This window comes from Squalius cephalus (assembly GCF_949319135.1).
Source record: "Squalius cephalus genome assembly, chromosome: 21".
NCBI classification, from domain to species: domain Eukaryota; kingdom Metazoa; phylum Chordata; class Actinopteri; order Cypriniformes; family Leuciscidae; genus Squalius; species Squalius cephalus.
Window position 1 is genome coordinate 13,934,912 of NC_137142.1, and position 23,963 is coordinate 13,958,874.

Here is a 23,963-nt window from a genome sequence, read left to right on the forward strand (position 1 = left end):
TAGACAAACTCCTGTGTCATAATTTGATATTAACCACTGCACAATTGTACATGGCTGAATGAGTTTATGTATTGACGGAAATGACGCACCAGTAAAAATCTCCAACATTAAGGGAATCTCTGGCCAGACAAACTCCAAGTTACAAGTGTTTATTTAAAGCCACCAAGAAATCAAAATTGTTTAATTAAATTAATTTTTTTTTAAATTTGTGTGCCCTTGTAATCTTTAATCATAATAAATTCCCCTCCCTCTTGCAGCGGAATCTCTTCTCTTCTCTGATGATGTGTTTGCTGGAGTGAGGGCGGGACAACCTGTCAGTCACATGAGATCGACCAATAGCAAACCACAACCATCCAACGATCCAATCAATACCCAACAGAAAAAATCAAGTCCCGCCCTACACAGCCATCTGACTCTGATATACGTCACAATGGGGAAGAAAAGACTATCGCAACTTTCGTTTCATGCCGACTTCAAAGGAACGTGGCCTTAAATTGCACGAGTATAAGATTTCCTTTTAGAGAACTGGTTATTCTGGCAGCTTCTGTCTGTATTTATTCAGCTCCTCCACACACTTTGTAGCATAACTGTTACACTATGTCTTAAGGTGTGTCCATGACAAAAGTTCACAATGGGAGGGGCTTCTTTTTGCTCATTGTGGTTACGACCATTTAGAATTTACATGGAAGAAATATATTTTTTATCATTAGTTGATTTTTTTTGCATCACACCTTTATAGGACACAGTGTTAGTGCCGTAATGCCTTGCTCGTTGTAAGATTATCCATTAACAAATTCTGTACAAAGTTCAACAAAAAATTCTGCATGTGTAATTTGTAAAACAACCCACGATTGTTCATATCGTCCTGCTGCTGAACAGCATAGAAAACACATTGAAGTGTATGGCTGTTTTAATTAAAGTCCTGTTGAAAATGTGTCCTGTTGATGCTTCTGTTTTGTTTTCATTTTGCTGTCCAGTTTAATGGCATGAACAGGAAGACGACAGAAAGCTGCAGTCTTCTCAGTGTCTTATAGAAGAAGCTCCAGCAGCTGGTTATCGTCCAGCAGGTCCAGAGATAGGCAGTTCGTGGAGCGCTGGACACAGAAAGTAGTTTTGTCTGGACATGGGCTGGTCGTGGTGTGTGGGAGCCCAAACGGGTAGCTGAGGGAGGTGTCTGGAACCGATGCCGTTCCCAGCGGGAGAAGAGGGGGATACAGTCGCACGTCATCCAGGCTCAGACTGTAGCGGTCGGCCGGGTTACGAGTCTTCTGATTGGAAACCTGCAGTGGGTGATGAGAGCAATTACTGTAGTGACATGATGAAAGAATGAAAAGAGAAAGATGGGAGAAGACAGGATACCTGTTTCGTGCCATCTGGATCACAAAGGTCCGTTTGGACGTCGCCTGTAACTGAACTCATTTGCAGACCTGGAAACAGAAGATTCAGGATGAGATTATATTTATATTCAAAGTATTGATTTACAGTATGTATAACAACTAAGTATGTCAAAAAGGGTAACTGAATTTACACTTTAAGGCTTAATGCACAGATCCGACATTTTGACACATTGATTTTTTTGTCGATGTCAAGTCAAGTCACCATTTATATAGCACTTTTAACAATACAGATTGTTTCAAAGTAGCTTTACAGTGATAATAGGAAATTAATGGAATTAATTGTTTTGGTGTTGTAAAAATCATTAGTTATTCATTTAGGGGCCGCTTACAGGACACCGTTTTAACTGAAAACAGAAGTTGTACAAGCAAAATTTAAGGGTCTATACGATTTTTTTTTTTTTTTTAATTAAAGAACAGACATTATAGAGCTGGTAAGTCCCGCCCCTTCCGCTAACCCCACTGGACCTCTAGGTTGAAAAATCGTCAATGTAAGTGAATGGGAGAAAATAATTATTTTCTGGTCCCGTTTGAATTGTGCCATGAATGTGAAAATATGTTGTCTGTGAACTTTTTATATAACTTTTCGTGTAAAGAATGCTACAATTTAGCGGGTAGAAGTTTGATACGGTTAGACTTTGTGTGAGAACACTTTGTGGACTACAACTCTTCGCTGCTTTCGACGCGTTTGAAACGTCACCACCACTCGCACACGGACACTAGCTCACGGATCCCGCTAAACATGGCTGTGTCTTTGGTGCACTTCACCGCCTTATTTCAGGGAGAGGACAAAATCGTTGAGGTTGGCGAAAACCACGGGTAAGTCAACTTTATGGGGTGACGTCACATAGGCGACATGTAGTCTTTCTCGTTATGTCTTTTCCACAACTGCTAGCCGAAGAATCATACCATATACTGTCAAACTCGTAACATGAAAAATTATATAAAAAATTCACAGACAACATATGTTCACATTCATGGCACAATTCAAACGGGACCAGAAAATAATTATTTTCTCCCATTCACTTGCATTGACGATTTTTCAACCTAGAGGTCCACTTGGGGTTTTACGGATGGGCGGGACTTACCAGCTCTATAGACATTAAAACTGATCAAATTAAGTGACAGCAAATACTTTGACTTTTTTTCAAATAAATTCTCAAATAATCCTGAAAAAAATGTATCACGACAATTTCCACAAAAATATTAAGCAGCACAACTGTTTTCAACATTGATAATAATGAGAAATGTTTCATGATCACTTGGTTTGAGACTTCATTCAAAAATATATATTAAAAAAATTGTAACGACCCCAAACTTTTGAACTGTAGTGTACATACAAATTGAAAGACAAAAAAACAAACAGTGCTCCCTAAACTGATTTACACCATGCTACCAGTGGATCATAAAAGTATTTCGTCCATCTTTTAGAGCGTCTGGCTTCCAGTTCAACCCATGAATAAATAAAGGACACTCCACTCTATTGTAATAAGCAGTTTGACATACAGATGCGAGGGTCTCAATAAACTAAATAAATAAAATGTAATGAACTAAATAAATACATTAATTGCATAATATAATATTTTATAAAATTATATTATCAATATATTATCATTATATAATTACATTAATCTTGCACTAATCACTCATTTGCCAGTAGTGTTTTGCATGGACTCCCTATGATTTACACATTTCCTATGCATTCAGTAACTTCACCAGGGCATATGTTGAAAACGAAGAGAATTGGAGTGAATCGGAATCAGATGGAATGATGTTGTAGATGATCAGAAGTCAGCTTGGATGCATCGGATTTAGAACCCCATATGAAATTGAGTGTTTTTTGAGGTATCACCTTTAAACTCTTTTTCTGATTGGATGGTAGGACAGTCGACAGACACGCCCTCCAGTAGCTCAGCCAGTCGCAAGAGATCCACAGGGTCGTCCACAGAAACCTCCCCGGGCTCCTTCACCATCTCCTGCAAATCTACATTCAGATTTCATCACAAACTGTCCGTCTAGCTTAAACTGTGCTTAACCTAAAGATTTAGAAACACTCTCACTGTCAGTGAGAACGTGACATCTTAAGAGAATGAAAACAATGACTTGCACGCCAAGCAAACAGACTAAATAACTTCACAACAACATGTCTTTCCAGCATTACATAAGTGAGGAATCCCAGCAATGCCCATCTGTCAGCAGACCATGTCAAATTGATGAGAGTGGCATTTCATTCTGTTGCAAAACAACCACAAAGTAGGCATGTGCCCAAAGCCTGAATTCAAATTGTAAAATGTGTGGTCAGTAACGCTACGCCCTATGCACAGAGTATGCGTGATCGTGAATTGGAAAGTGAGAGTAAAAAGCGAGTGCGCATTCAAAAGCAATTCCAATAACCCATTATATTGATAGCGGCTCCATGATGCCACCAAATTATATACAATATAATTACCCAACTATATAATTGAGAGACAACACCATTCCTCTCATCTCATTTTTTTTTTTATCAACATGTCACTTTAGGGGGACATGTTTGACCCTCACCTTCCTCCTGCCACTCGTCTTCATCAGTCCGAGCTTTGCTGCTTGTGTCGATCCCAGAGGAGCCGTGACTGACGGCGGAGATGAAAGACTTCTCCTTCTCCTCCATGGAAACCATCTCTACGGAGACGCTGCGTTGCCTGGTGTCCGCCTCAATGCCAGAGCTGCTGGTGGAGTGTCGAGACAGACGGGGACTGCCCTCGCTGCACGGCTGATCCAGGTCTAGCTCATCGCTGATGTACGATTCACGATACCTCTTCTTCTCTGCAACCCAAGAGGGAGAAAAAAAATCGTCAAAAACAGCCTGACATGGAAAAACAGTTCTGTGATGATTCTCACAAACCAGTCAAGAACATATCTGGGCCTGATTTCAACAGAATTAAAGGAGAACTCCAGTCAATTTTACCATTGAGCTCATTTTTTTGTAAATTTGGAGTGCTGTCAGTACAGAGAACAACGACAAAAATCGGTGTTGCCTACACTGTGTTATCCTCTGTTTAAAATTTGCACCCTGTTGACTTCAATGGGGCAAGTTTTAAACCTGCTTTTAGCCTCTTAACATCCTTGATGTGTCATTACAGGTGCCCAGCCATGTGAGTGATTCCTTTAGAGTGAATTAACAGTGAATTAGTGAATCCTGAATTAACATCACTTTTATTCATATCTTTCACATCTACTGCAGTCAGATTCACCGTGTTCACTCTGAAGGAATCACTCACATGGCTGGGCACTTGTAATGACACATCAAGGATGTTAAGAGGCTAAAAGCAGGTTTAAAACTTGCCCCATTGAAGTCAACAGGGTGCAAATTTTAAAAAGAGGATAACACGATGTAGGCAACACCGATTTTTGTCGTTGTTCTCTGTATTGACAGCACTCCAAATTTACAAAAAAATTAGCTCAATGTTAAAATTGACCAGAGTTCTCCTTTAAAGGGAAAAAATAAAATCAAGAAGCCGGAAGTGACTGTGTCAAGGAAAAAGAATATTAATGAATAAACTATATTTTGTGTTAAAAGAAAATTAAGGCTATTTTTTTCCCATAACTATTTTCCACGTCCATTAAGATTTTTTTGTATTATGACATTATTTTACTGACAACTTTTCTTCAATACTCATTATTTATCGTTCATCAGCTGGAAGAATATTGTGTGGACACGCACCCTCTGTCTCCTCTAGCTGGCGCAGGTGTTTGAGCGCAGGTTGCAAGCTAAGATACAATCGGTGACAGGAGCTCAGATGCAGCAGCAGATGTCGAGAACGAAAAGCCGAACCCGTGTAGTACACCAGCTTCCTCGCTGAGGGCAAACCATCCGGCTGGATCTCAAACTTCTTCCCCTGTGCAGAGAGCAGAAGAGAGAACTCTGTATACGTAAAGTAACTTTTAACATCAGAGCAGATGTTGAAGCACCACAATCCATAATAATGACATAATAATGAAACAAGCAGTAACATTAAATATTACCAGAAAGGTGAGTCTTCCCACGTGAAACCAGGGGAAATCATACAGCAGATCGCGCATATTGTTCACCTCCTGCAAAATAAAACAAGGCCATCTGTCAAGTGATTCCATGTTCCTTATGATTTCAATGCTGATTCTTTTAGTACTTAGTAAAAACACTGATTTAAGCCTTTATTACACATTAGGGGTTGAACGACTTCAGAGATTTGTTAAATAGACATTTATGTGATTAAAGTTGAGTTGACGTCGACTAGTCACTGATGATGTCATTAATGAACAAATAAGTCTGCACTTCGAGCTCAGACTCGAACGCCTTGTGCACAGCCATGGCATATGACGCATTGCTGCCTACAAGACTATTGATCCTACGTAATAGCTTATAACAGTTATTTTGCCTTTGGGACGTTATATTTCTCACAGATTTTGTTCATTTTAAGTCAGATACAGATAAAGTAGCACAGTAAAGATTATATGTATATGAATGCATTAGTAAGAGAGCGATTGTGTGTAAATTAAAGGGATAGTTCACTTTGAAATTAAATTTTGGAATGTTTTAGCTTACCTCAAGGGCATCCAAGGCGCGGGCGCTTCCTATTGTGTGACGTGTGCGCAGACTGGTGCATAGATATATACAATAGATGCCGCCTTGGCTACTGCAGTTCATTGGAACGTGGCGACATCTAGTGTATATATCTATGCACCAGTCTGCGCACAAGTCACACAATAGGAAGCGCCCGCGCCTTCAGATCACTTGGACGTGGCTGTGTACAAAAGGTAAAAACGATATAAATACTGTTCGTCTTCTCACACAAACCGCTCGTTTCGTGTCTTAGGCCATCAATGTGTACTTACGATGGGGAATTGTTTAATTTGGACGATGGGGAATTGTTTCAATTTGGACTCTGTGCATGCTCTTTGAGACAGTGACCACAGACCTGCATTAAATGACTGACAGACAAGAACGGTTTGACCTAAAAATATCAAAATTGAAACTACTGCGGAAAAAAAGACACCTACATCTTGGATGCCCTTGAGGTAAGCTAAAACATACCAAAATTTAATTTCAAAGTGAACTATCCCTTTAATTCTACCTGGCAGCATCTCTCGACTAATAGTGAAGCTGTGGGTTTTAGTTACTAAGAAATATACGCTAGAACTTTTCAGTTTCTAAGCTATTTTATTGATACGTCACAGAACAGTGTTGAAAATATATTTCTGCGCTACTGAATGTTTCTGTTTCAGAAACTGTCAAAGCCACTGTCTGTATGTGTGCGTTACAATGCAGCAGCGCATTAGTTTAGAACGGCAAATAACTTAAGTGTACAATAAGCTGATTAAAATGTGCATTCGCCCAATCAATTTTGATGGTATAATCAAACATATCTTGTGTAACGCTCTCAGAGTATGCATTTATTTCTCATTTTAACTGTTGGAAACGGTGTGTAAAAGTGAACTTCAAATATTTCTTATCCAGTTGCGCCCTAATAGGCCATGATCAGCGACTAGCCAACGTTTCAAGCTTAAAGGGATAGTTCACTTTGAAATTAAATTTTGGTATGTTTTAGCTTACCTCAAGGGCATCCAAGATGTAGGTGTCTTTTTTTCCGCAGCAGTTTTAATTGTGATATTTTTAGGTCAAACCGTTCTTGTCTGTCAGTAATGCAGGTCTGTGGTCACTGTCTCAAAGAGCATGCACAGAGAAGTCCAAATTAAACAATTCCCCATCATCCAAATTAAACAATTCCTCATTTGGACGTGGCTGTGTACAAGAGTTAAAAAACGATATAAATACTGTTCGTTTTCACACACAAACCACTCGTTTCGTGTCTTAGGCCATCAATGTGTACTTACGATGGGGAATTGTTTAATTTGGACGATGGGGAATTGTTTAATTTGGACTCTGTGCATGCTCTTTGAGACAGTGACCACAGACCTGCATTATAGGACTTACAGACAAGAACGGTTTGACCTAAAAATATCAAAATTGAAACTACGGCGGAAAAAAAGACACCTACATCTTGGATGCCCTTGAGGTAAGCTAAAACATACCAAAATTTAATTTCAAAGTGAACTATCCCTTTAAAGCGTCACAAATCATGGCAGAGCATTAAACTTGTCTATTCGACTACTCTGTGCAACCCCTAGTACAAATACCATTTTTATAGAATTTTATCATTTGTTATTCTATCACAAATAATTTTCAGACCATTCCAACAAAAAATATTTGGTCCCAGCAGTTTTTTGAAAATAAAACTTTCTGACCAACAATGAGATCTCCTAACCCTACTTGCCACAAATATACAAACATTTATACACTAACCTCCCGCTATGACCTAAATGTGTTAGATCATATGTAATATAGGCTTATTTGGCAGTGTGAGAAAGACGTTTAATATAAATCCTGTTGTTTTTTTTTATCAAAGCAGAAGGGGAACCCATTTAAAGGTTGGGGTCAGGGCCTCAACACACTGGGTCTTTGATCTCTTAAACACAGGGCCCTTAGTTTAATCCAACCCCAGACGCTTTAGCAGGCAGATCAGAGGATTCAAGGGAAAGGCATGCACTCCAAATCCCTGTTTATGGACTGAACCGTCAAATATATGCATTCCAGTCAGGCCTTTCTGGAGAGCTCTATCATTGTGATTGGCACCGGCTCAAAGAGAAAACACAGGACTGCAATGAATCACAGAATGATGCACAACAAAGCAGGGCATTCAAATGTGTTTTGCAGCGAAAAGAGGTCCAACATTTTTGAACTATTTCAGGTGACATGCAACAAACACTGCTGAAATGTTGGTGCATCCAGTTTTTTTTTTGCACTGCTGCCATTTATATACAGGTTGTTCTCCTGTTTTTAAGTGGCAAGACTTTGTCAAATCAGAATGACATCTTATTTTTACTGTTAAAACATCTCATATGTGGTCAGAAAGATATGGCCATTTGTGCAAAAACACAGAGGCAGTTCCATTCAAAATACAGCCACTCAATGACCTCCAACGATATAATCTTGTGAATGCTGCATAACGAACACACAGAAGCGCCACAAAAGCACACCTGATACACTTGCATTCCTCGAAGAGTCAGTCCAAGGAGTGCTGAGCCTTTCTCTTCTTTCTTGTCCTTCAGGAAAGAGACATAGGCTGATTAACACACATCAAAACATTGAACATACTATAAATATTATAAAATATCAATACAATTAGTCAAATCTATATAATTATATATTCTAATATAAAATAACAAATATTCTGATATATTTATTGTATACTACTTTTATAGTTTAAAGATTAGGGTCAGTTTTTTTTACATGTTTTTTTACATTTTTGAAATATGTCTCTTAAACTCACCAAGGCTAAATTACAGTAAAAACAGTCAAATATAAATTATGAAATATTTTTAATATATTTTAAAATGTAATTTATTCCTGTGATGGCAAAGTTCATTACTCCAGTCTTTAGTGTCACATGATCCTTCAGAAATCATTATAATATGCTGATCTGCTGCTCAAGAAACATTTCTTATTATTATCAATGTAAAAATTGTACTGCTTAATATTTTTGTGGAAACCATGATAAAAGTAGTTATTTCTTTTCTTTTTTTAAAAAAATTTGAATGGTAGTGTATTTTCACAGTTCATAATGTATCATTTATGCCCCTTTAATTCCAAATGAAAAATTGGAATTGCAAAACCAATAACTGCTGTCAAACAGTTTTCCTCTTGGTTTTACATTGCTTGGATGAAAAGGCAGTTCTGCCCCAAACTCACAAAACTTGAGATAATGTTGCAATATCACTCAAACAAGCACACTGCAATTCCTTTGGTTCCACTAGTAGTGCAGAAATGACTTGACTTTCAACCTCCACTTTGATGAAGACATTTTTCAAATCCTCCCTACATACCACAGCTGAGAAGGTCCTGACCTACAGCAAGACATTCTGATAACCATGCATGACCTCTGACCTTCTGTAGGCGATAAAAGGTGACTGGGACATCCTCCAGACGGCAGGATTCTCTGATAAAGTGCAGGATAGCGTCACGAGAGGACATCCCCCACAGCTCTTTATGAACCTTGGGCCCGTGACACAGCAGGTAGTCAATGCCACGCTTCGCAATTATCTGTAAGAGATCAGACACGGGACATGCGTGATTATGAAACGAGTGTGGGTTCTCACCATGCTTTATTAGTTTTACAAAAACTTTAATCAAACCCCTGCTGTAAAAAAACAACATGAAAAGTTTGGTGCTTGTCAAAAAATGCTTGTCAACCAGCATGGTCTTTCAGGTCCAAGAAATGATTGCTAGTTAAAAAGTTTTTTAATTAAGAAGCCTGGTGGGACATCAGCATACCAGCATCCAAAATACAACATATGCTAACTACACTTAAAAACAAAGTAAGCACCACCTGCTTGAATGCAAATGTATGTGATTGTACTTTAGACACTCTAATGAAGATTTACCCAGGGTGGAAAGTATTCTTTGGGCTGGAAATACATAGCGTGTCCGTGACTGAGGTGGTCAGAGCGTTCGGCCTGTAAGGCGTATCCTGCCAGCTGGAAATACACTTCCTCCTGCTGTCTGCATTCTGAGCGCAGGACACGTTCCCGCAGGTCATAGTAGTACAGTTTTCTCGCTTTACGCTCACTGAGAACAGAGAAAAAGAGCAAGAAAAAAAATAAACAACACAATAATCAACTGAACATCAGATATTAATTTGTTTAAGCAATAATTATTTTTATGTTATAGATAACTGATATTATGATGAATGTTATACTATGCTTTTGCATGTTTTAAAAAAATCATATATAAGAGACATCACATGCTAGAAATGCAGTAAAATCAAGCATCATACAGCAGAAAAGATGTTAGTTGGCTATGGGCTTAGTATTTTGACAACATGGTAGAATTTTTTTTATACTTTATATTAATAAATAATATAAAATTTCTACTGATGGTCAGTAATCAATATAATGGTCAATATTATAAAAAAATACCACACTGAAACTGATAAACCACTAATATACACTACCAATACTTTTATTCAGTAAGGAGACATTGATGATCAAAGTTGATCAAAAGTAACAGTAAAGACATTTATAATGTTACAAAAGATGTCTGGTACTTTTCATTCATCAGAGATTCTTTGGAATGATATCAGAATATTATAATGATTTCTGAAGGATCATGTGAGAAGACTGGAGTAATGATGCTGAAAATTCAAAATCACAAGAATAAAATACATTTTAAAATACATTCAAATAAAAAACAGTTATTTGTCATTTAAAATTGTAATAATATTTCACAATATTACTGTTTTTACTGAATTTTTGATTCAGTAAATGCTGCCTTGGTGAGCATAAAAGACTATTTAAAGACTAGAGCATAAAGACTAATATTTAAAACAAATCTTACCAACCCTACACTTGAACGGTAGTGCATTACAAGATTACAAATCTTTAGGAGAACTATCCCTTAAATATAAGCATGCAAGACTAAATATGACACATGCAAATTAATTTAAAGAGGAATTTAATAAAAGACTATCCACACTGTCTTCAAAATCCTCCACGTTGCCATTTTCCACATGACATAAAACCTGAAGCTAAATTCAGTTTCATTATGAGCAGTTTTCAATTACACCACACCCAAATGAGGGGGACAACTTGCTCTGCCTAATAATAATAAAAAAGCTTTCAAAGACAAACCGCATAAAAGCCAAGATCACAAGCCCACTCAAACTGGCCTCACCCCCTGGTGGATTAAACCTAATGAAGGAAAGAGGCCAAGGAGAGGGTTCCTCCCTTCAAACGTTGGGGAATCTCTAAGCCTGTGTCTTACCAGATGAGTCTGCCATTCTCCACGTAGTACTGGACCTTCAGACAGAGCAGGGGAGGGATTGACCTCCTCAGCGACCCCTGCCGAGAGAAAGAACAGGCTTGACTAGGTTACTGTGGCAACCCCCTCATTATGAAGTCACTCCCACATCCCGAATGGCCAACTAGTGTTTCTCTTTACTGTAACCGCCATGATGACCACAGGGAACATGGAACAAATGGTACAGAAATAATGTGATGGAAACAGATGGTAATATCACAGCACATTGATGAACCAAGGTACTTGCAAGAATACCATGATGGTATTGCCATGGGACCTGATACTTTCTGGTGCTTTTTTATAGTGATTTTGGTGTTAATAGACATGAATTCCAGAGTAAATGATGTCCATTTAGGAGCAGGACCGTGATATGCTCACCTTCCCCGAGTCCTGTTTCCACTCCTTGGGGAAATACTTGGCAAGTTTCTCTTCCAAGTCCAGAAAGATGTGCTCATTGTCTGAAACAGCCCAGAAAGGACACACAGGAAACAAGCGTAAATGCTCTCGCCGTGCAAACAATGGCATCATGAATTCATGCATGAAATCTGCCCAACAATGACCTCAATTAGGGAGACGACTGGAATGAAAAGACCCGTTCAGCCATTGGTGAACGCACGGCCCGGTATGCAACAGCCCTAACCGCAGACAAAACTCACCGCAGTAAAAACTAGCAGTCTCATGCCAAAGCAATCGCGATTGCAAAAGAATTCCAGCGCTTTGAGTAAATCGTGTAAACACTTCTAAAAGGGAGCTTGTGCAAGAATGGAATTAAGATGGTTCAAATAAATGTCACAATGGAAAAATGAAAGGAGATTTAGCTAAGACCAATACATCAATGTTTTTTTTCCAAAGAGTTAAGAACCAACATTTCTACCACATCCTCGAGTAGTCCGTGTGATTTATTCGATTTGCCAATGTGACCTCATTAGTATTTGTAGGAATGTGTACGTAGAAATCTAGCACACATACATTATCAAACACTGAAATGTACAATATCAATGCACTGATATAATCTAAAATGCAAATGATAACACTTTGTTAACATTACATAAAGTTATATGTATTATTTATATAAAGAACATGTATTATTATTATTATTATTTAATATATTTGTATTTTATTAAAAAATATTGGTAACACTTTACAGTAAGGTTTCATTAGTTAGCATTAGTTAACTACATTGGTTAACATGAACTTATAATGAACTGCACTTCTTCAGCATTTATTAATCTTTGTTAATGTTAATTTCAACATTTACTAATACATTATTAAAATCAAAAGTTGTATATGTTAACATTAGTTAATGCACTGTGAATTAACATAAACAAACAATGAACAAGATTTGTATTATTAATTAACGTTAACAAAGATGAACAAATACAGTAGCAAATGTATTGTTTGTGGTAAGATCATGTTAGTTAATACATTAACTAATGTCAACAAATGAAATTAATTGTAAAGTGTTACCAAAATATATGTAGCATAAATTATCCTAAACATATTTATATTCTATTATTGTCCTCAATATGTGTTTTATTATGAATGATTATGAATATAATCTAAATATATATTTTATTTTATTTTTGTATAAATACTTATTTTAATTATGAATTATTTTATTTATATAAATTACAAGAATTCAGAGTATCCGTGCTAAGTTTAACTTAAATGATGTCAATACATTGATATTGTATGTTTCCAAAATGTATGTGTACACTTTAGGTAAGAGAGACGAATGAGCGCAAGTTCACATTCCATTCAGTTTATCCATCCTTTATCACTTCACATCGCTAACTCCCTCGCCACATGACTCAAACTCGTTCTGACTCATTGTCTCTCTAGCTGAGGTTCATCTCAACAAGGTTGTGACCCTGCTAAATGCTCAGCCAATTTCTATTGCTCTCTCCCGCTGCCTCTCTGCCCTGAACTGGTGAATCATGGTGAATTCCAGGCTTAAAGTTAATATACCTCGGTTTCAGGCCTCAGGGGTCACCGGCCCTCAAATACACAAAAACAAAGACACTCTTGTCCGAGAGGAGAGTGACACAACATCCTAAAAAGGTATTCAAGAGGATGTAATGAGGCTTTTGAATAAGGGGTTGAAAAAGAGAGCAAAAAGAGACTGAATGATTAGATCTTAATAGAGAAAGCCTGAATGGAATTGCAAAACAACTGGAAAATGTTAGATGCAAAATTAGTTTTAAACAGATTTAATTTATATTTCCCTGGGAATAAAAGGTTAGGGTTATTAACCCTTCTGAAGACATTAAGATGCATTATATCCATTGCTAGAATGGGCAAAAACCAGAAGGCCTTGGGATGTAAGCTTTTGCATTTGAAAGCATTCAGTGAAAGACTCTATTTTGGTTTCGATTTACATTTGCAGTACATACAATACAAATACACATTTCTGCTGAGACTGACATACACTTTAACTGGAAAGCATCAATCCTTACTTTTAACTAAAGTCAATCCAAAGTAGTGCAGCTCTTTAACCCCGAGAAGCTCGCAGACACGTTGAAACACTTCTTGACCTGTTGCTTTCAGCTTGGAAGAAAAGAAAAACTGATTTGACAGTGAATCTGGTACAAAAACACCATTTTACATTTTACATAACATTACATTTTATGTTCAGTATATTACAATATAAAGCCTTGAGTAGGTTATTGCTTTCTTAACATTCATAGTGCATAGGTCAATGACAGATTCACATGCAAACATGAGGAAGACATGATCCAAATCAAAATAAGAACTATTACAAGAGCTTATTTACCCCCACTGTGATGTCCAATGTCTCCTTGGTGGGAAGAAGGACGCACACTGTCCTCTCTTGCTTGGCAGGGACAGACATCTCATCCACGTACACACATGCATGCACACACACACACTTGCCTCTTTTTAATCAAGATGCTTTGCTCTCACAGGTATTGGCTCCTTCATTTTGAATATCTGCAAAAGAACACAAACAAGCTTAATGAGGGATTTGCTATACGGTTGCTATTGTATTCCAAGTAACTAGGCCTATGTGGTTTCTAGAGAGTTATTGCCACAAGTTGCTATGATATTCTGATATATGGCTTAGATAGATATGACAATGAAAGCCTATGGGATTTTTATGGCCATTTTATCGTCTGCCAGGTGAAAATCATGCGTAAGATTGCTTTGAGAAGTAAAAGCACACCTCTCATCAACAAACTGCATGATTTGAAATAGCCTATCATGTCCATAGCAGTAGCACTACTAACAAGCATAACAAAACTAACAATATAACTCAACAATGACTAGCTCTATGATGAAATATCTGCTAATGTTATTTTCTCATATTTTAAGACGCAAAACAAGGCAAAAAAGGAAACACTGAGGTAAATAAAATGTCTAGACTGTCCAGAAATGTTGATGACGTCTATGGAATATGAGGTTTTGTCCTGCTCTCATATTTCATGCAAACTTGACCGACCCCCACTTCAGCCATGCAATAAAAGCTCATTACATTACACAATCCGCCCAGTCAAGTCAGATTACATAAACATGCGATTATGTAATAATTAAATTAACGCCAAACTTGTAAACAATGAGTCTCGCCGATCCTGTAGTGAATATTATTGGGTGATGTTATCGTGTTTGTGGACCTTCACGTTTCCTGCTATAGTGAGTTTCACAGTGTACATAAGCTCACCTGTGAAAACATTACAGGCCGCCGCTGCATTCCTCACATTATTTGGCAAATTCCACCTGCTCCGAGTTTTTACTGAACCGAAAAACCTCAACATTGTGCTGTGGATACAAAACTAACCCTACGAAAACACTCGCCAATTTGCTCCCATTCTACAATGCTGTACGGTGACCCACAAAAATGTATTTAGACATTTAAGTCAAACTTAAAATGTATGAATGTAATTGCAATAAAAGGCATATTGGCATCTGTAAACAAATGATGCTAAAGATTTTTTCAAAAATCAGGCATTTTTGTGACTACTTTTAACCAACTGGTCTTAAGATTCTCACACGTTTAAGTTCAAATATATCCTATGGTATTAATGTATACTATATGTCACAACTGTATACATAAATCTCTCCATATTCATTAGCCAATGGCTGTTATTATGCGGTTTGTCTCTCACACTGGGTTTACTGGGGCACGTTTTACCTTCAGGTGATTCAGAGCATGACAGTCACACCTGTGAATCAAGACACATAAACTAGGCTACAGTAACTGTTAACCACTACAGCCTCAGGGGAATCCAGCTGCTAGTCTTGACTTCTTTAGTTTGATTCATGGGTTTTGTCTCATTTCTATACATGGCATCCGGTGAAAAAAACAAACAGATTTTAGTCTTCCTGAAAGTCAAATATAATGGAAGCACAGTTGAAGACCTGATGAATGGATAATTGGATTCACCCAAAAATACTCAGTTATTTATTAATGTCGTTCCAAACCTGTTTGACTTTTTCTTCTGTGGAACACTAAAGGAATGTTAGGCAGAGGGACAGTCACCTTTTCTTTTATTTCTCCACACAATGACAGTGAATGATTTGTTCTGCCTTAAATCTCTTTTTGTGTTTCACAGAAGAAAAACACTTTTGACTTACTGACAACAAACAAACATTAAACTAAGTACACACCTCTAATGATGCAATTTCAAAGGTGTAATGAAGTAAAATATAATAGACACAATAAATGTATATAGATAGACTATAATGTATCATCCAGGCCAACGTATAATTTGGAATTATTTTGATCAATTAACAGAAGCACTTTCTCTCCCTTGTGTTAGTTCAAAATTGACCAAAATAATTTACACAACTTTTTATTTAGAGAAAACGTACACAAAATATTTTACACACACACATGTATATATAATTCAAGTTCATTTGTGGGTGTACATTTATTAAAAACAATTTTTTATTACTGCTGAATTTTTCAATTGCTAGGGTTGCTCTGATCGATCGGCCACAGATTGGTATCAGCCGATAATCACGCTGTATGACTCGATCGGTAGTCACTAAATTTGGCCGATCTCATGAACCGATCGCAATTTGATGACATAAAACCGTAAAAAGTTTCCACCGAAGGCAGCGCATGTAAACAGTAGACAGATGAGGCTTTTGTGCCACGTTCTGCTTTGTAACTTCATGAAACATTAGCTAGTATTAGGATCTCTGGTATGGTGGGTAGGGACAGTGTCGAGACCAACCGGACACTGTTTTACAGCTGGAGCCAATGAATAGGAGCGCACTGCTGAAAGAGCGCTGGAAGATCATCACTCATCAACTCACCCACGATCTTATTACTTGTTACTTATTATGTACTTATTAATATTGTAATGCTTTATTCTGTTGTGTTTACCCATGTAGTTTTTATATTCAATATAACACTCAAATCATTTGTTTGGAGAGGTGTTTGGACTTTAGATAAAAAGGTGGTTTCAATCCAGATAACTGTGAACAAGCCCACACTTGATTTGTTCAAATAGTCATCATGTCAAGCATGAATAATAACAAAATATATCAATAAATTGCATCACTTTTTCTGGGTTTTTCTCAGCAGTGTTGTAACATAAGAACCTCCAAACATAATCACATTTTTTTTCTTCAAAAATTGAAAGGTTTTCTATCAAGTAGCTACAATACCACCATGTACTTGATGTTAAATCTTTTTTTTTTTGTAGAGTTATAAGCCATTACTTTTAAGTTTGCCATTTGAAATCACATGAAATCATTAAAAATGCCTTCAGGGTCTAAGGGGTTAACAACAGTGACAGTTGAGAGCTTACATATCAAGCTTGAATGATCGGGATTCGTATCGGCCGATCATGATGATTACAAAACAGTAGTCGGCAAAAATCCTGATCGGCGCATCCCTATGAGGGACTTTTAACCATAATGTAACTATGAAAGTTATAAATTCATAATTGTGTTGTATGACATATATGCTGAACACCTGAGTTAACTGTGGTGGCCTTTTAAAATCAGAAAATCACAAAAACGTTTACAAATCCCACAAAACCAAATGTATAAGTATGAATGGTAACAAACCCAAGCACATCAAAAGCTGTAAGCACTGGCCTTGAAACAAACTTTAGACCATCTGGGGCGTACTTATTGTTGAGCCCTGTTAAATTTACATCAGCACCAGACATTGTCAAAATTCCACTAATTTGAGAGGGTTTGCCAGTAAACACGTCTCCTGCCAAAGATTCAGTTGGTACAAATTCTGGGTGGGATTTAAGGGGGTTTATCTTTAAATCAATTAATCAGATTAAATGTGACCTGTCTCGAGACCTCTGCTCTGGGCCAGTCTAGATCTGCAAACGCCAGACCTCTTAAAGGAACAGTTCAGCCAAAAATGAAAATTCTGACATCTATTTAACCTCATGTTGTTCCTAACCAGGGATATTATTGTTAAATAAAAAAATAAAAAAATAAAACTAATAATATATATATATTTTTTTAAATTCATTGAAATAAAGCTATTAGAAAAAACTTTATTAATAAATACATTTAAGTTGAGTTAAGTTGAAATAGGCTAAATTTAAGCTCTAAAATTATAACTGGAAATAAATAAATAAATAAATAAATAAATAAAACTGAAAAAAAATGAAACCTAAATAACAACATAACAAATCTAATAAAAAAATATTAATCAAAATATTAATACAAACTATAATAGTATATGAATCAAAACTAATATAACAGTTCCAAACACTGTGAAGAAATAATACTGTAAAAGTGCTCCAGTAAATTGGTTAACTGCAAGGTACCTTACCATATACGGTGAAAAACTGTAAATAGTTTAACATCGCAATACATGTGATTTTACTGTAAAATATTGTCAGTTTATGGCTTTTCCAAATAAAAAACATATAATTTATGGTAAAAAAAAAAAACACATTCCCAGAAGTCCCTGCTTCTAAGTAATGACAAATCACATGATTACATTTTTATAAATAATTTTGTCCTTTCTTATTTTTGTAATCAGTTGCGTACATTAGTGTGTTTGTGTTACATTCAGTTATTTAGTTTTTTGCGTTATTCTAGTGTCATGTGTGTTACCCTGATGGTGTTTTGTCTGTATGACCCTGTATTGACCATGTTTTACGAACAGTCCGCTCACAATGAACTCTGATTAGCATGTGGCTTTCTATTGTGCCACCTGTATTATTGTGGTGGTTATCGGTACATTTTAAGGTAAAAGGGCAGATTTTGGTATTTAAGAAGTTATATTAGCATTAGGTCTATATCACTAAATGAAATATACTGTTATACGTTGTACAATATGCAGGCATCCTGTAAAACCGGAAACACTGACACTTTACTTTTACAGTGAATTTCTGGCACAGCTGCCAGGTTTTAACGTAAATTTAACAGGAATTTTTTTACAATTTGTCTTCCGACCATGCAACACAATTATGAAGACTGTGCTAGTCACTGTTCAATTCAACAACAAGCTTCAGTTTCAATCCTCAAAAAAGGATGCATTCGATCCAGTATCACATCAACAATCACATCAATCAATGCTACTGACTGTGCGACAAATACGTGTACGATGACAGCTACAATATAGAGTGGTGCAGGTATGACATCACTTTGTAGGCCAAAACGCAAAAAACGAGTTAGCATTTTAGCACTTCCGGTTCCACCATCTCGAAGTCAAAAGGTTTTTTTTTTTAAATGGGATTTTGGTTAAATGGCTGAAATAAGGTTTGTGGTGAACACAAGCTCAAGACACTTTAACATTTTATTCTACGAAATAAAATACATCAGTATTACCCCACTCGTGATTTTCTGAAGCCGTGTCTTGAAAAAGGCGGTTGCTAACAAGTGGCTAAATGGAACTTCAGGGAAAATTAAACGTCATCACGCTGAAAAGGTAAGACTGCTTTTACAGTCTCATTATGCTCATAATTGTGCTTTTATAAACTATTCTAACTCAAAAGCTTTGGGAAAATGTTTTTTAGATAAAAACTGAAAGAGTTGTCGGAAGCTATATTTAACTATATCATATTATTATACACTCACCTAAAGGATTATTAGGAACACCATACTAATACTGTGTTTGACCCCCTTTCGCCTTCAGAACTGCCTTAATTCTACGTGGCATTGATTCAACAAGGTGCTGAAAGCATTCTTTAGAAATGTTGGCCCATATTGATAGGATAGCATCTTGCAGTTGATGGAGATTTGTGGGATGCACATCCAGGGCACGAAGCTCCCGTTCCACCACATCCCAAAGATGCTCTATTGGGTTGAGATCTGGTGACTGTGGGGGCCATTTTAGTACAGTGAACTCATTGTCATGTTCAAGAAACCAATTTGAAATGATTCGAGCTTTGTGACATGGTGCATTATCCTGCTGGAAGTAGCCATCAGAGGATGGGTACATGGTGGTCATAAAGGGATGGACATGGACAGAAACAATGCTCAGGTAGGCCGTGGCATTTAAACGATGCCCAATTGGCACTAAGGGGCCTAAGGTGTGCTAAGAAAACATCCCCCACACCATTACACCACCACCACCAGCCTGCACAGTGGTAACAAGGCATGATGGATCCATGTGCTCATTCTGTTTACGCCAAATTCTGACTCTACCATCTGAATGTCTCAACAGAAATCGAGACTCATCAGACCAGGCAACATTTTTCCAGTCTTCAACTGTCCAATTTTGGTGAGCTCGTGCAAATTGTAGCCTCTTTTTCCTATTTGTAGTGGAGATGAGTGGTACCCAGTGGGGTCTTCTGCTGTTGTAGCCCATCCGCCTCAAGGTTGTGCGTGTTGTGGCTTCACAAATGCTTTGCTGCATACCTCGGTTGTAACGAGTGGTTATTTCAGTCAAAGTTGCTCTTCTATCAGCTTGAATCAGTCAGCCCATTCTCCTCTGACTTCTAGCATCAACAAGGCATTTTCGCCCACAGTACTGCCGCATACTGGATGTTTTTCCCTTTTCACACCATTCTTTGTAAACTCTAGAAAATCCCAGTAACTGAGCAGATTGTGAAATACTCAGACCGGCCCGTCTGGCACCAACAACCATGCCACGCTCAAAATTGCTTAAATCACCTTTCTTTCCCATTCTGACATTCAGTTTGGAGTTCAGGAGATTGTCTTGACCAGGACCACACCCCTAAATGCATTGAAGCAACTGCCATGTGATTGGTTGATTAGATAATTGCATTAATGAGAAATTGAACAGGTGTTCCTAATAATCCTTTAGGTGAGTGTAGAAACATACAGACATCTGGAGACAAAGCAGAAATGCTTCTGTTTGCGAAGAAAAACTTGCCATTGATGTACAAGTGATTGCAATAGGCTTGTGTGTGTGTTCTGAGAAATAGCTTTATACTGCAAGCAAGGCTATATTTATTTAATTTTTATTTGTTATTTATATATTATTTTATTGCCATTACCTGTTTTCCCTGTTTTCATACAGAAGTTTAGCTTGCTAAATATATATAAAAAAAAAATGTTGCATATTGGATGTGAAAAGAAGGAAATGGTTCTTCCATAACACTGCACTTCAGATGTGTGTGAATTTCCCACACCAGGAGTAAATTATATAGTTCTATGTTATAGCGATTATCTGTTCAAAAATGTTCTATGTTCTATGCAGAATGTTCTATTAAAGAAAAGATAGAAAATATATTTGTGTGTGCTGTAAAGTGGTTACAAAAATGAAATCGGAATAATCGGCTAAAATCGGTATCGGCAGGTCAAACTCAATGAAAAATCGGAAATTGGAATCGGCCTAGAAAATTGTTATCAGTGCATCTCTACAATACGTCATTTCATGTTGAAGTTTTTTTGGCTAGTCAATAAACGTAGGTCGTAGCAGCAAAAACACTGTAAGATCATCATGCTAAATTTCTGACACTGTCAGAAAATTATCGCAGGATATCTTTGGTAGCAAGATCGTGACAACGGCCGTCTTTGAACTTCTCTCACTGTATGATGTAGAACCACGACCACAGAAATCACCACGATTGGTCATCTTTCGTCTGGGAGAGCTTAAAATTGTCAAATATGGGCATCAAGCAGGGGTGCCCAATCTTCTTGGAGATCTTCCTGCCTGCATGGTTCAGATCCAACCCTGATCCAACACACCCCTCTGTAATTATTAAGGGCTCGTGAAGATATTAGCTAGCTGGTTCAGTTGTGTTTGATCAGGGATGGAACTGAACTTTGCAGGAAGGTAGATCTACAGGAACAGGATTGGGTTGCATAATTACATGCAACCAAAATCCTAATCTTACCCTAAACCTATAATAAGTACATGTAGTTGCTTAATATTACTCAGTAAATATATAATTACACTCTAACAATGACACCTTAAAATAAAATGTAACCAAAGAACCACATCAGTCAATTTGTGAAGAAATCATTCAGACTGGTTTTGTGAACCAGATAAAATCAATTCAAAAGATTCATTGCATGATTCCTATACGTCTTCCATGAACTGACATCAAGAAATTTAGTGAATAACTAAATAGCATCTGTTTATAAGTTATCGTAAGTCTTGCAAAAAAAGCAACCAAGTCACAGGCTTAATTCACGATACTTCTGCATCGTTTTTGAAGCTTGAAAGCTTTGGTTTACGTTTATAGCAGTTTCAAGAAAAAGGGCATGGAAAATTCTTTAGAATTTCTCTTTTTGTGTTCGAAAATATGAACAAAAAAAAAAGAAGAAACTAACCGTTTTGGAACAATAGTGTGAATAAATTATGAAAAATATTAGGGTAAATAAATGCATTTTCTCTCAATTTGATTTGATTCATTTTAAATATAGAACTAAATGTTTGTTTAGCTGAATATTGTCACACTAACACCAAACTTTCAGACGTGCACGTGCTTTCTGAGAACAACAGCTTGAAATCAATCTTCAAGCGTGCATTTTACAGACTGGAAAAGTCACTTACTCTGTAAGGACTGATAAAGGAGGATCACTTGAGCCTCAAAGCAAGAATAAATCTTCAGCACAACCACGCTGTTCCAAACACAACAGACTGCGGCTATGTGCTTAAGGAGTTTTCCTTCCCCTGTCGTGTCTCTGAACACCTCTGAAGAATTCCAGTGAAAACAGATGCAGTTAAGCCTCAGGGTAACAGGTTGCACTGCATGATGAGCTCGTTTGACAAGGAAAAGGCCAGTGATGGTGTATTTAAGCAATACAACAGGCACTTCAAGCAAAATGAAGTTCCTCAAGAAACCTTGAGTTATTGCCCAATGGAAATCCCAAGTCTTCAACAACTACTAGGATCCGAGGACAAGTCAAAAGCCGGTTTTCCACCCACCTGTGGCTCTGGGGGAAAAAAATCACTCATCTAGTCATGAACCATCATACCTCTCTGCCCGTTGAATGTGCATTCGTGTTTAGACTTGTCAGAGGGTGAGTCTGTTATATCCGCAATTAAATTCCAAACTGCTTTCCTTTCTGAACCATTCACACAACAAAAGTTCAATTCAATTGCATTTGATGATTGATATATATATATATATATATATATATATATATATATATATATATATATATATATATATATATATATACACCCCCCCCCCCCCCCCATCTATGAACCATATTTAATATTGTGCATTAAAACCAGCTCAATGTCTGTACTAGAGTCCTCATACACCACAATCTCACCATTTATATGAAAGAACATGCAGTGCAACTTGATGGGTGAGAAAGTAACTGTAGATAGCAAGTTTCAAAATCACTTTCAGAAACACAGAAATCAGCCTAAATTTCAGATTTAGAATAACAGAATTGATATATCAAATGAAAAGTCTGCACTAATTCTATATTACAAACAACAGTGGAGTGGTCTCTGTGGAAAGTTCATCTTTAAAGTTAATATAGAGAAAAATGCTCAATATTTACAAAAATGACCAGAAGATTAAGCTTATGATGGAGTGTTTGATTATAAATCAGTTTAAGTAATATTAATATATTTGTATAAAAAAAATCAATAATGGAATATTTTGCAATACATTAGATCAAATCAACTTTAATGACTATTACGAAGAAAAATAACTTAATACGTGAAAAACGACCAGAAAATAAGAACTAGTTGTGGAATACTTTAGAAATATTGCTGAAGGGAAAACTCGTCAAAAAAACAAATTAACAAACAAATTAATTAAAGTCTATACAAATATATAAACTTAAATATACGTACTAGTCCATTAGACTATCAAATACAAATGAATGCTTTTAGAGGACAGGTAAAAAACACTTACCTCCTTTTAAAATCCCGAGTGCATGTTTGTTTTGGGGGCTGAAGCTGTTATAGTAGCCTAGAACTCACATAAACACACGCGCGCGCGCTCACTGACTGACTGACTGATGAGAGAATCGGAGCAGTAGATCAGACTAAACCAAATTACCACTGCGAGGGGGGTGGTTTCATCATACCGCGCGAACAATTAAAACATACATCACTACTGTTTTAAATACGTGCATTTTGTCGACGAAATCAATCAATACAAGGTAAAAATGTAATAGCGAGGGAAAACTGTAAAACTCTGATTGTCTGTGGTGATAACCTATAACACAGAACCCCCCCCCCCTCCGCCCATTAATGAATATGCATGACCATCCTTTAAATTGATACACAACAATACTGTGTGTAATGTGGGAATGTATCACTGTATCTTGCTTTTTGTTGCTCAAATGGAAGAATGCATTAAAGTTTAAAATGCATT

The 23,963-nt window shown here is 36.9% G+C and overlaps 1 protein-coding gene across 2 annotated transcripts; it reads right to left on the reverse strand.

The window, feature by feature from the left end:
* On the reverse strand, positions 1 to 23,603 carry LOC307148941 (FERM domain-containing protein 6). Of its 2 annotated transcripts, none has more exons than XM_079854888.1 (14): positions 23,499 to 23,603; positions 14,039 to 14,214; positions 13,722 to 13,812; positions 11,644 to 11,723; positions 11,230 to 11,306; positions 9,852 to 10,035; positions 9,355 to 9,510; positions 8,448 to 8,513; positions 5,397 to 5,465; positions 5,095 to 5,269; positions 3,936 to 4,196; positions 3,247 to 3,378; positions 1,360 to 1,427; positions 1 to 1,280 (listed from the first exon to the last, which is right to left on the reverse strand). In XM_079854888.1, the coding sequence occupies exons 2-14, from the start codon at positions 14,114 to 14,116 to the stop codon at positions 1,029 to 1,031; spliced, it is 1,689 nt and encodes a 562-aa protein (XP_079711014.1). In that variant the 5' UTR covers positions 14,117 to 14,214; positions 23,499 to 23,603; the 3' UTR covers positions 1 to 1,028. The 2 variants fall into 2 exon arrangements, with proteins under 2 accessions (XP_079711014.1, XP_079711015.1); XM_079854889.1 differs by lacking the exon at positions 23,499 to 23,603 and adding an exon at positions 22,175 to 22,456.
* Positions 23,604 to 23,963: the final 360 nt, after the last annotated feature.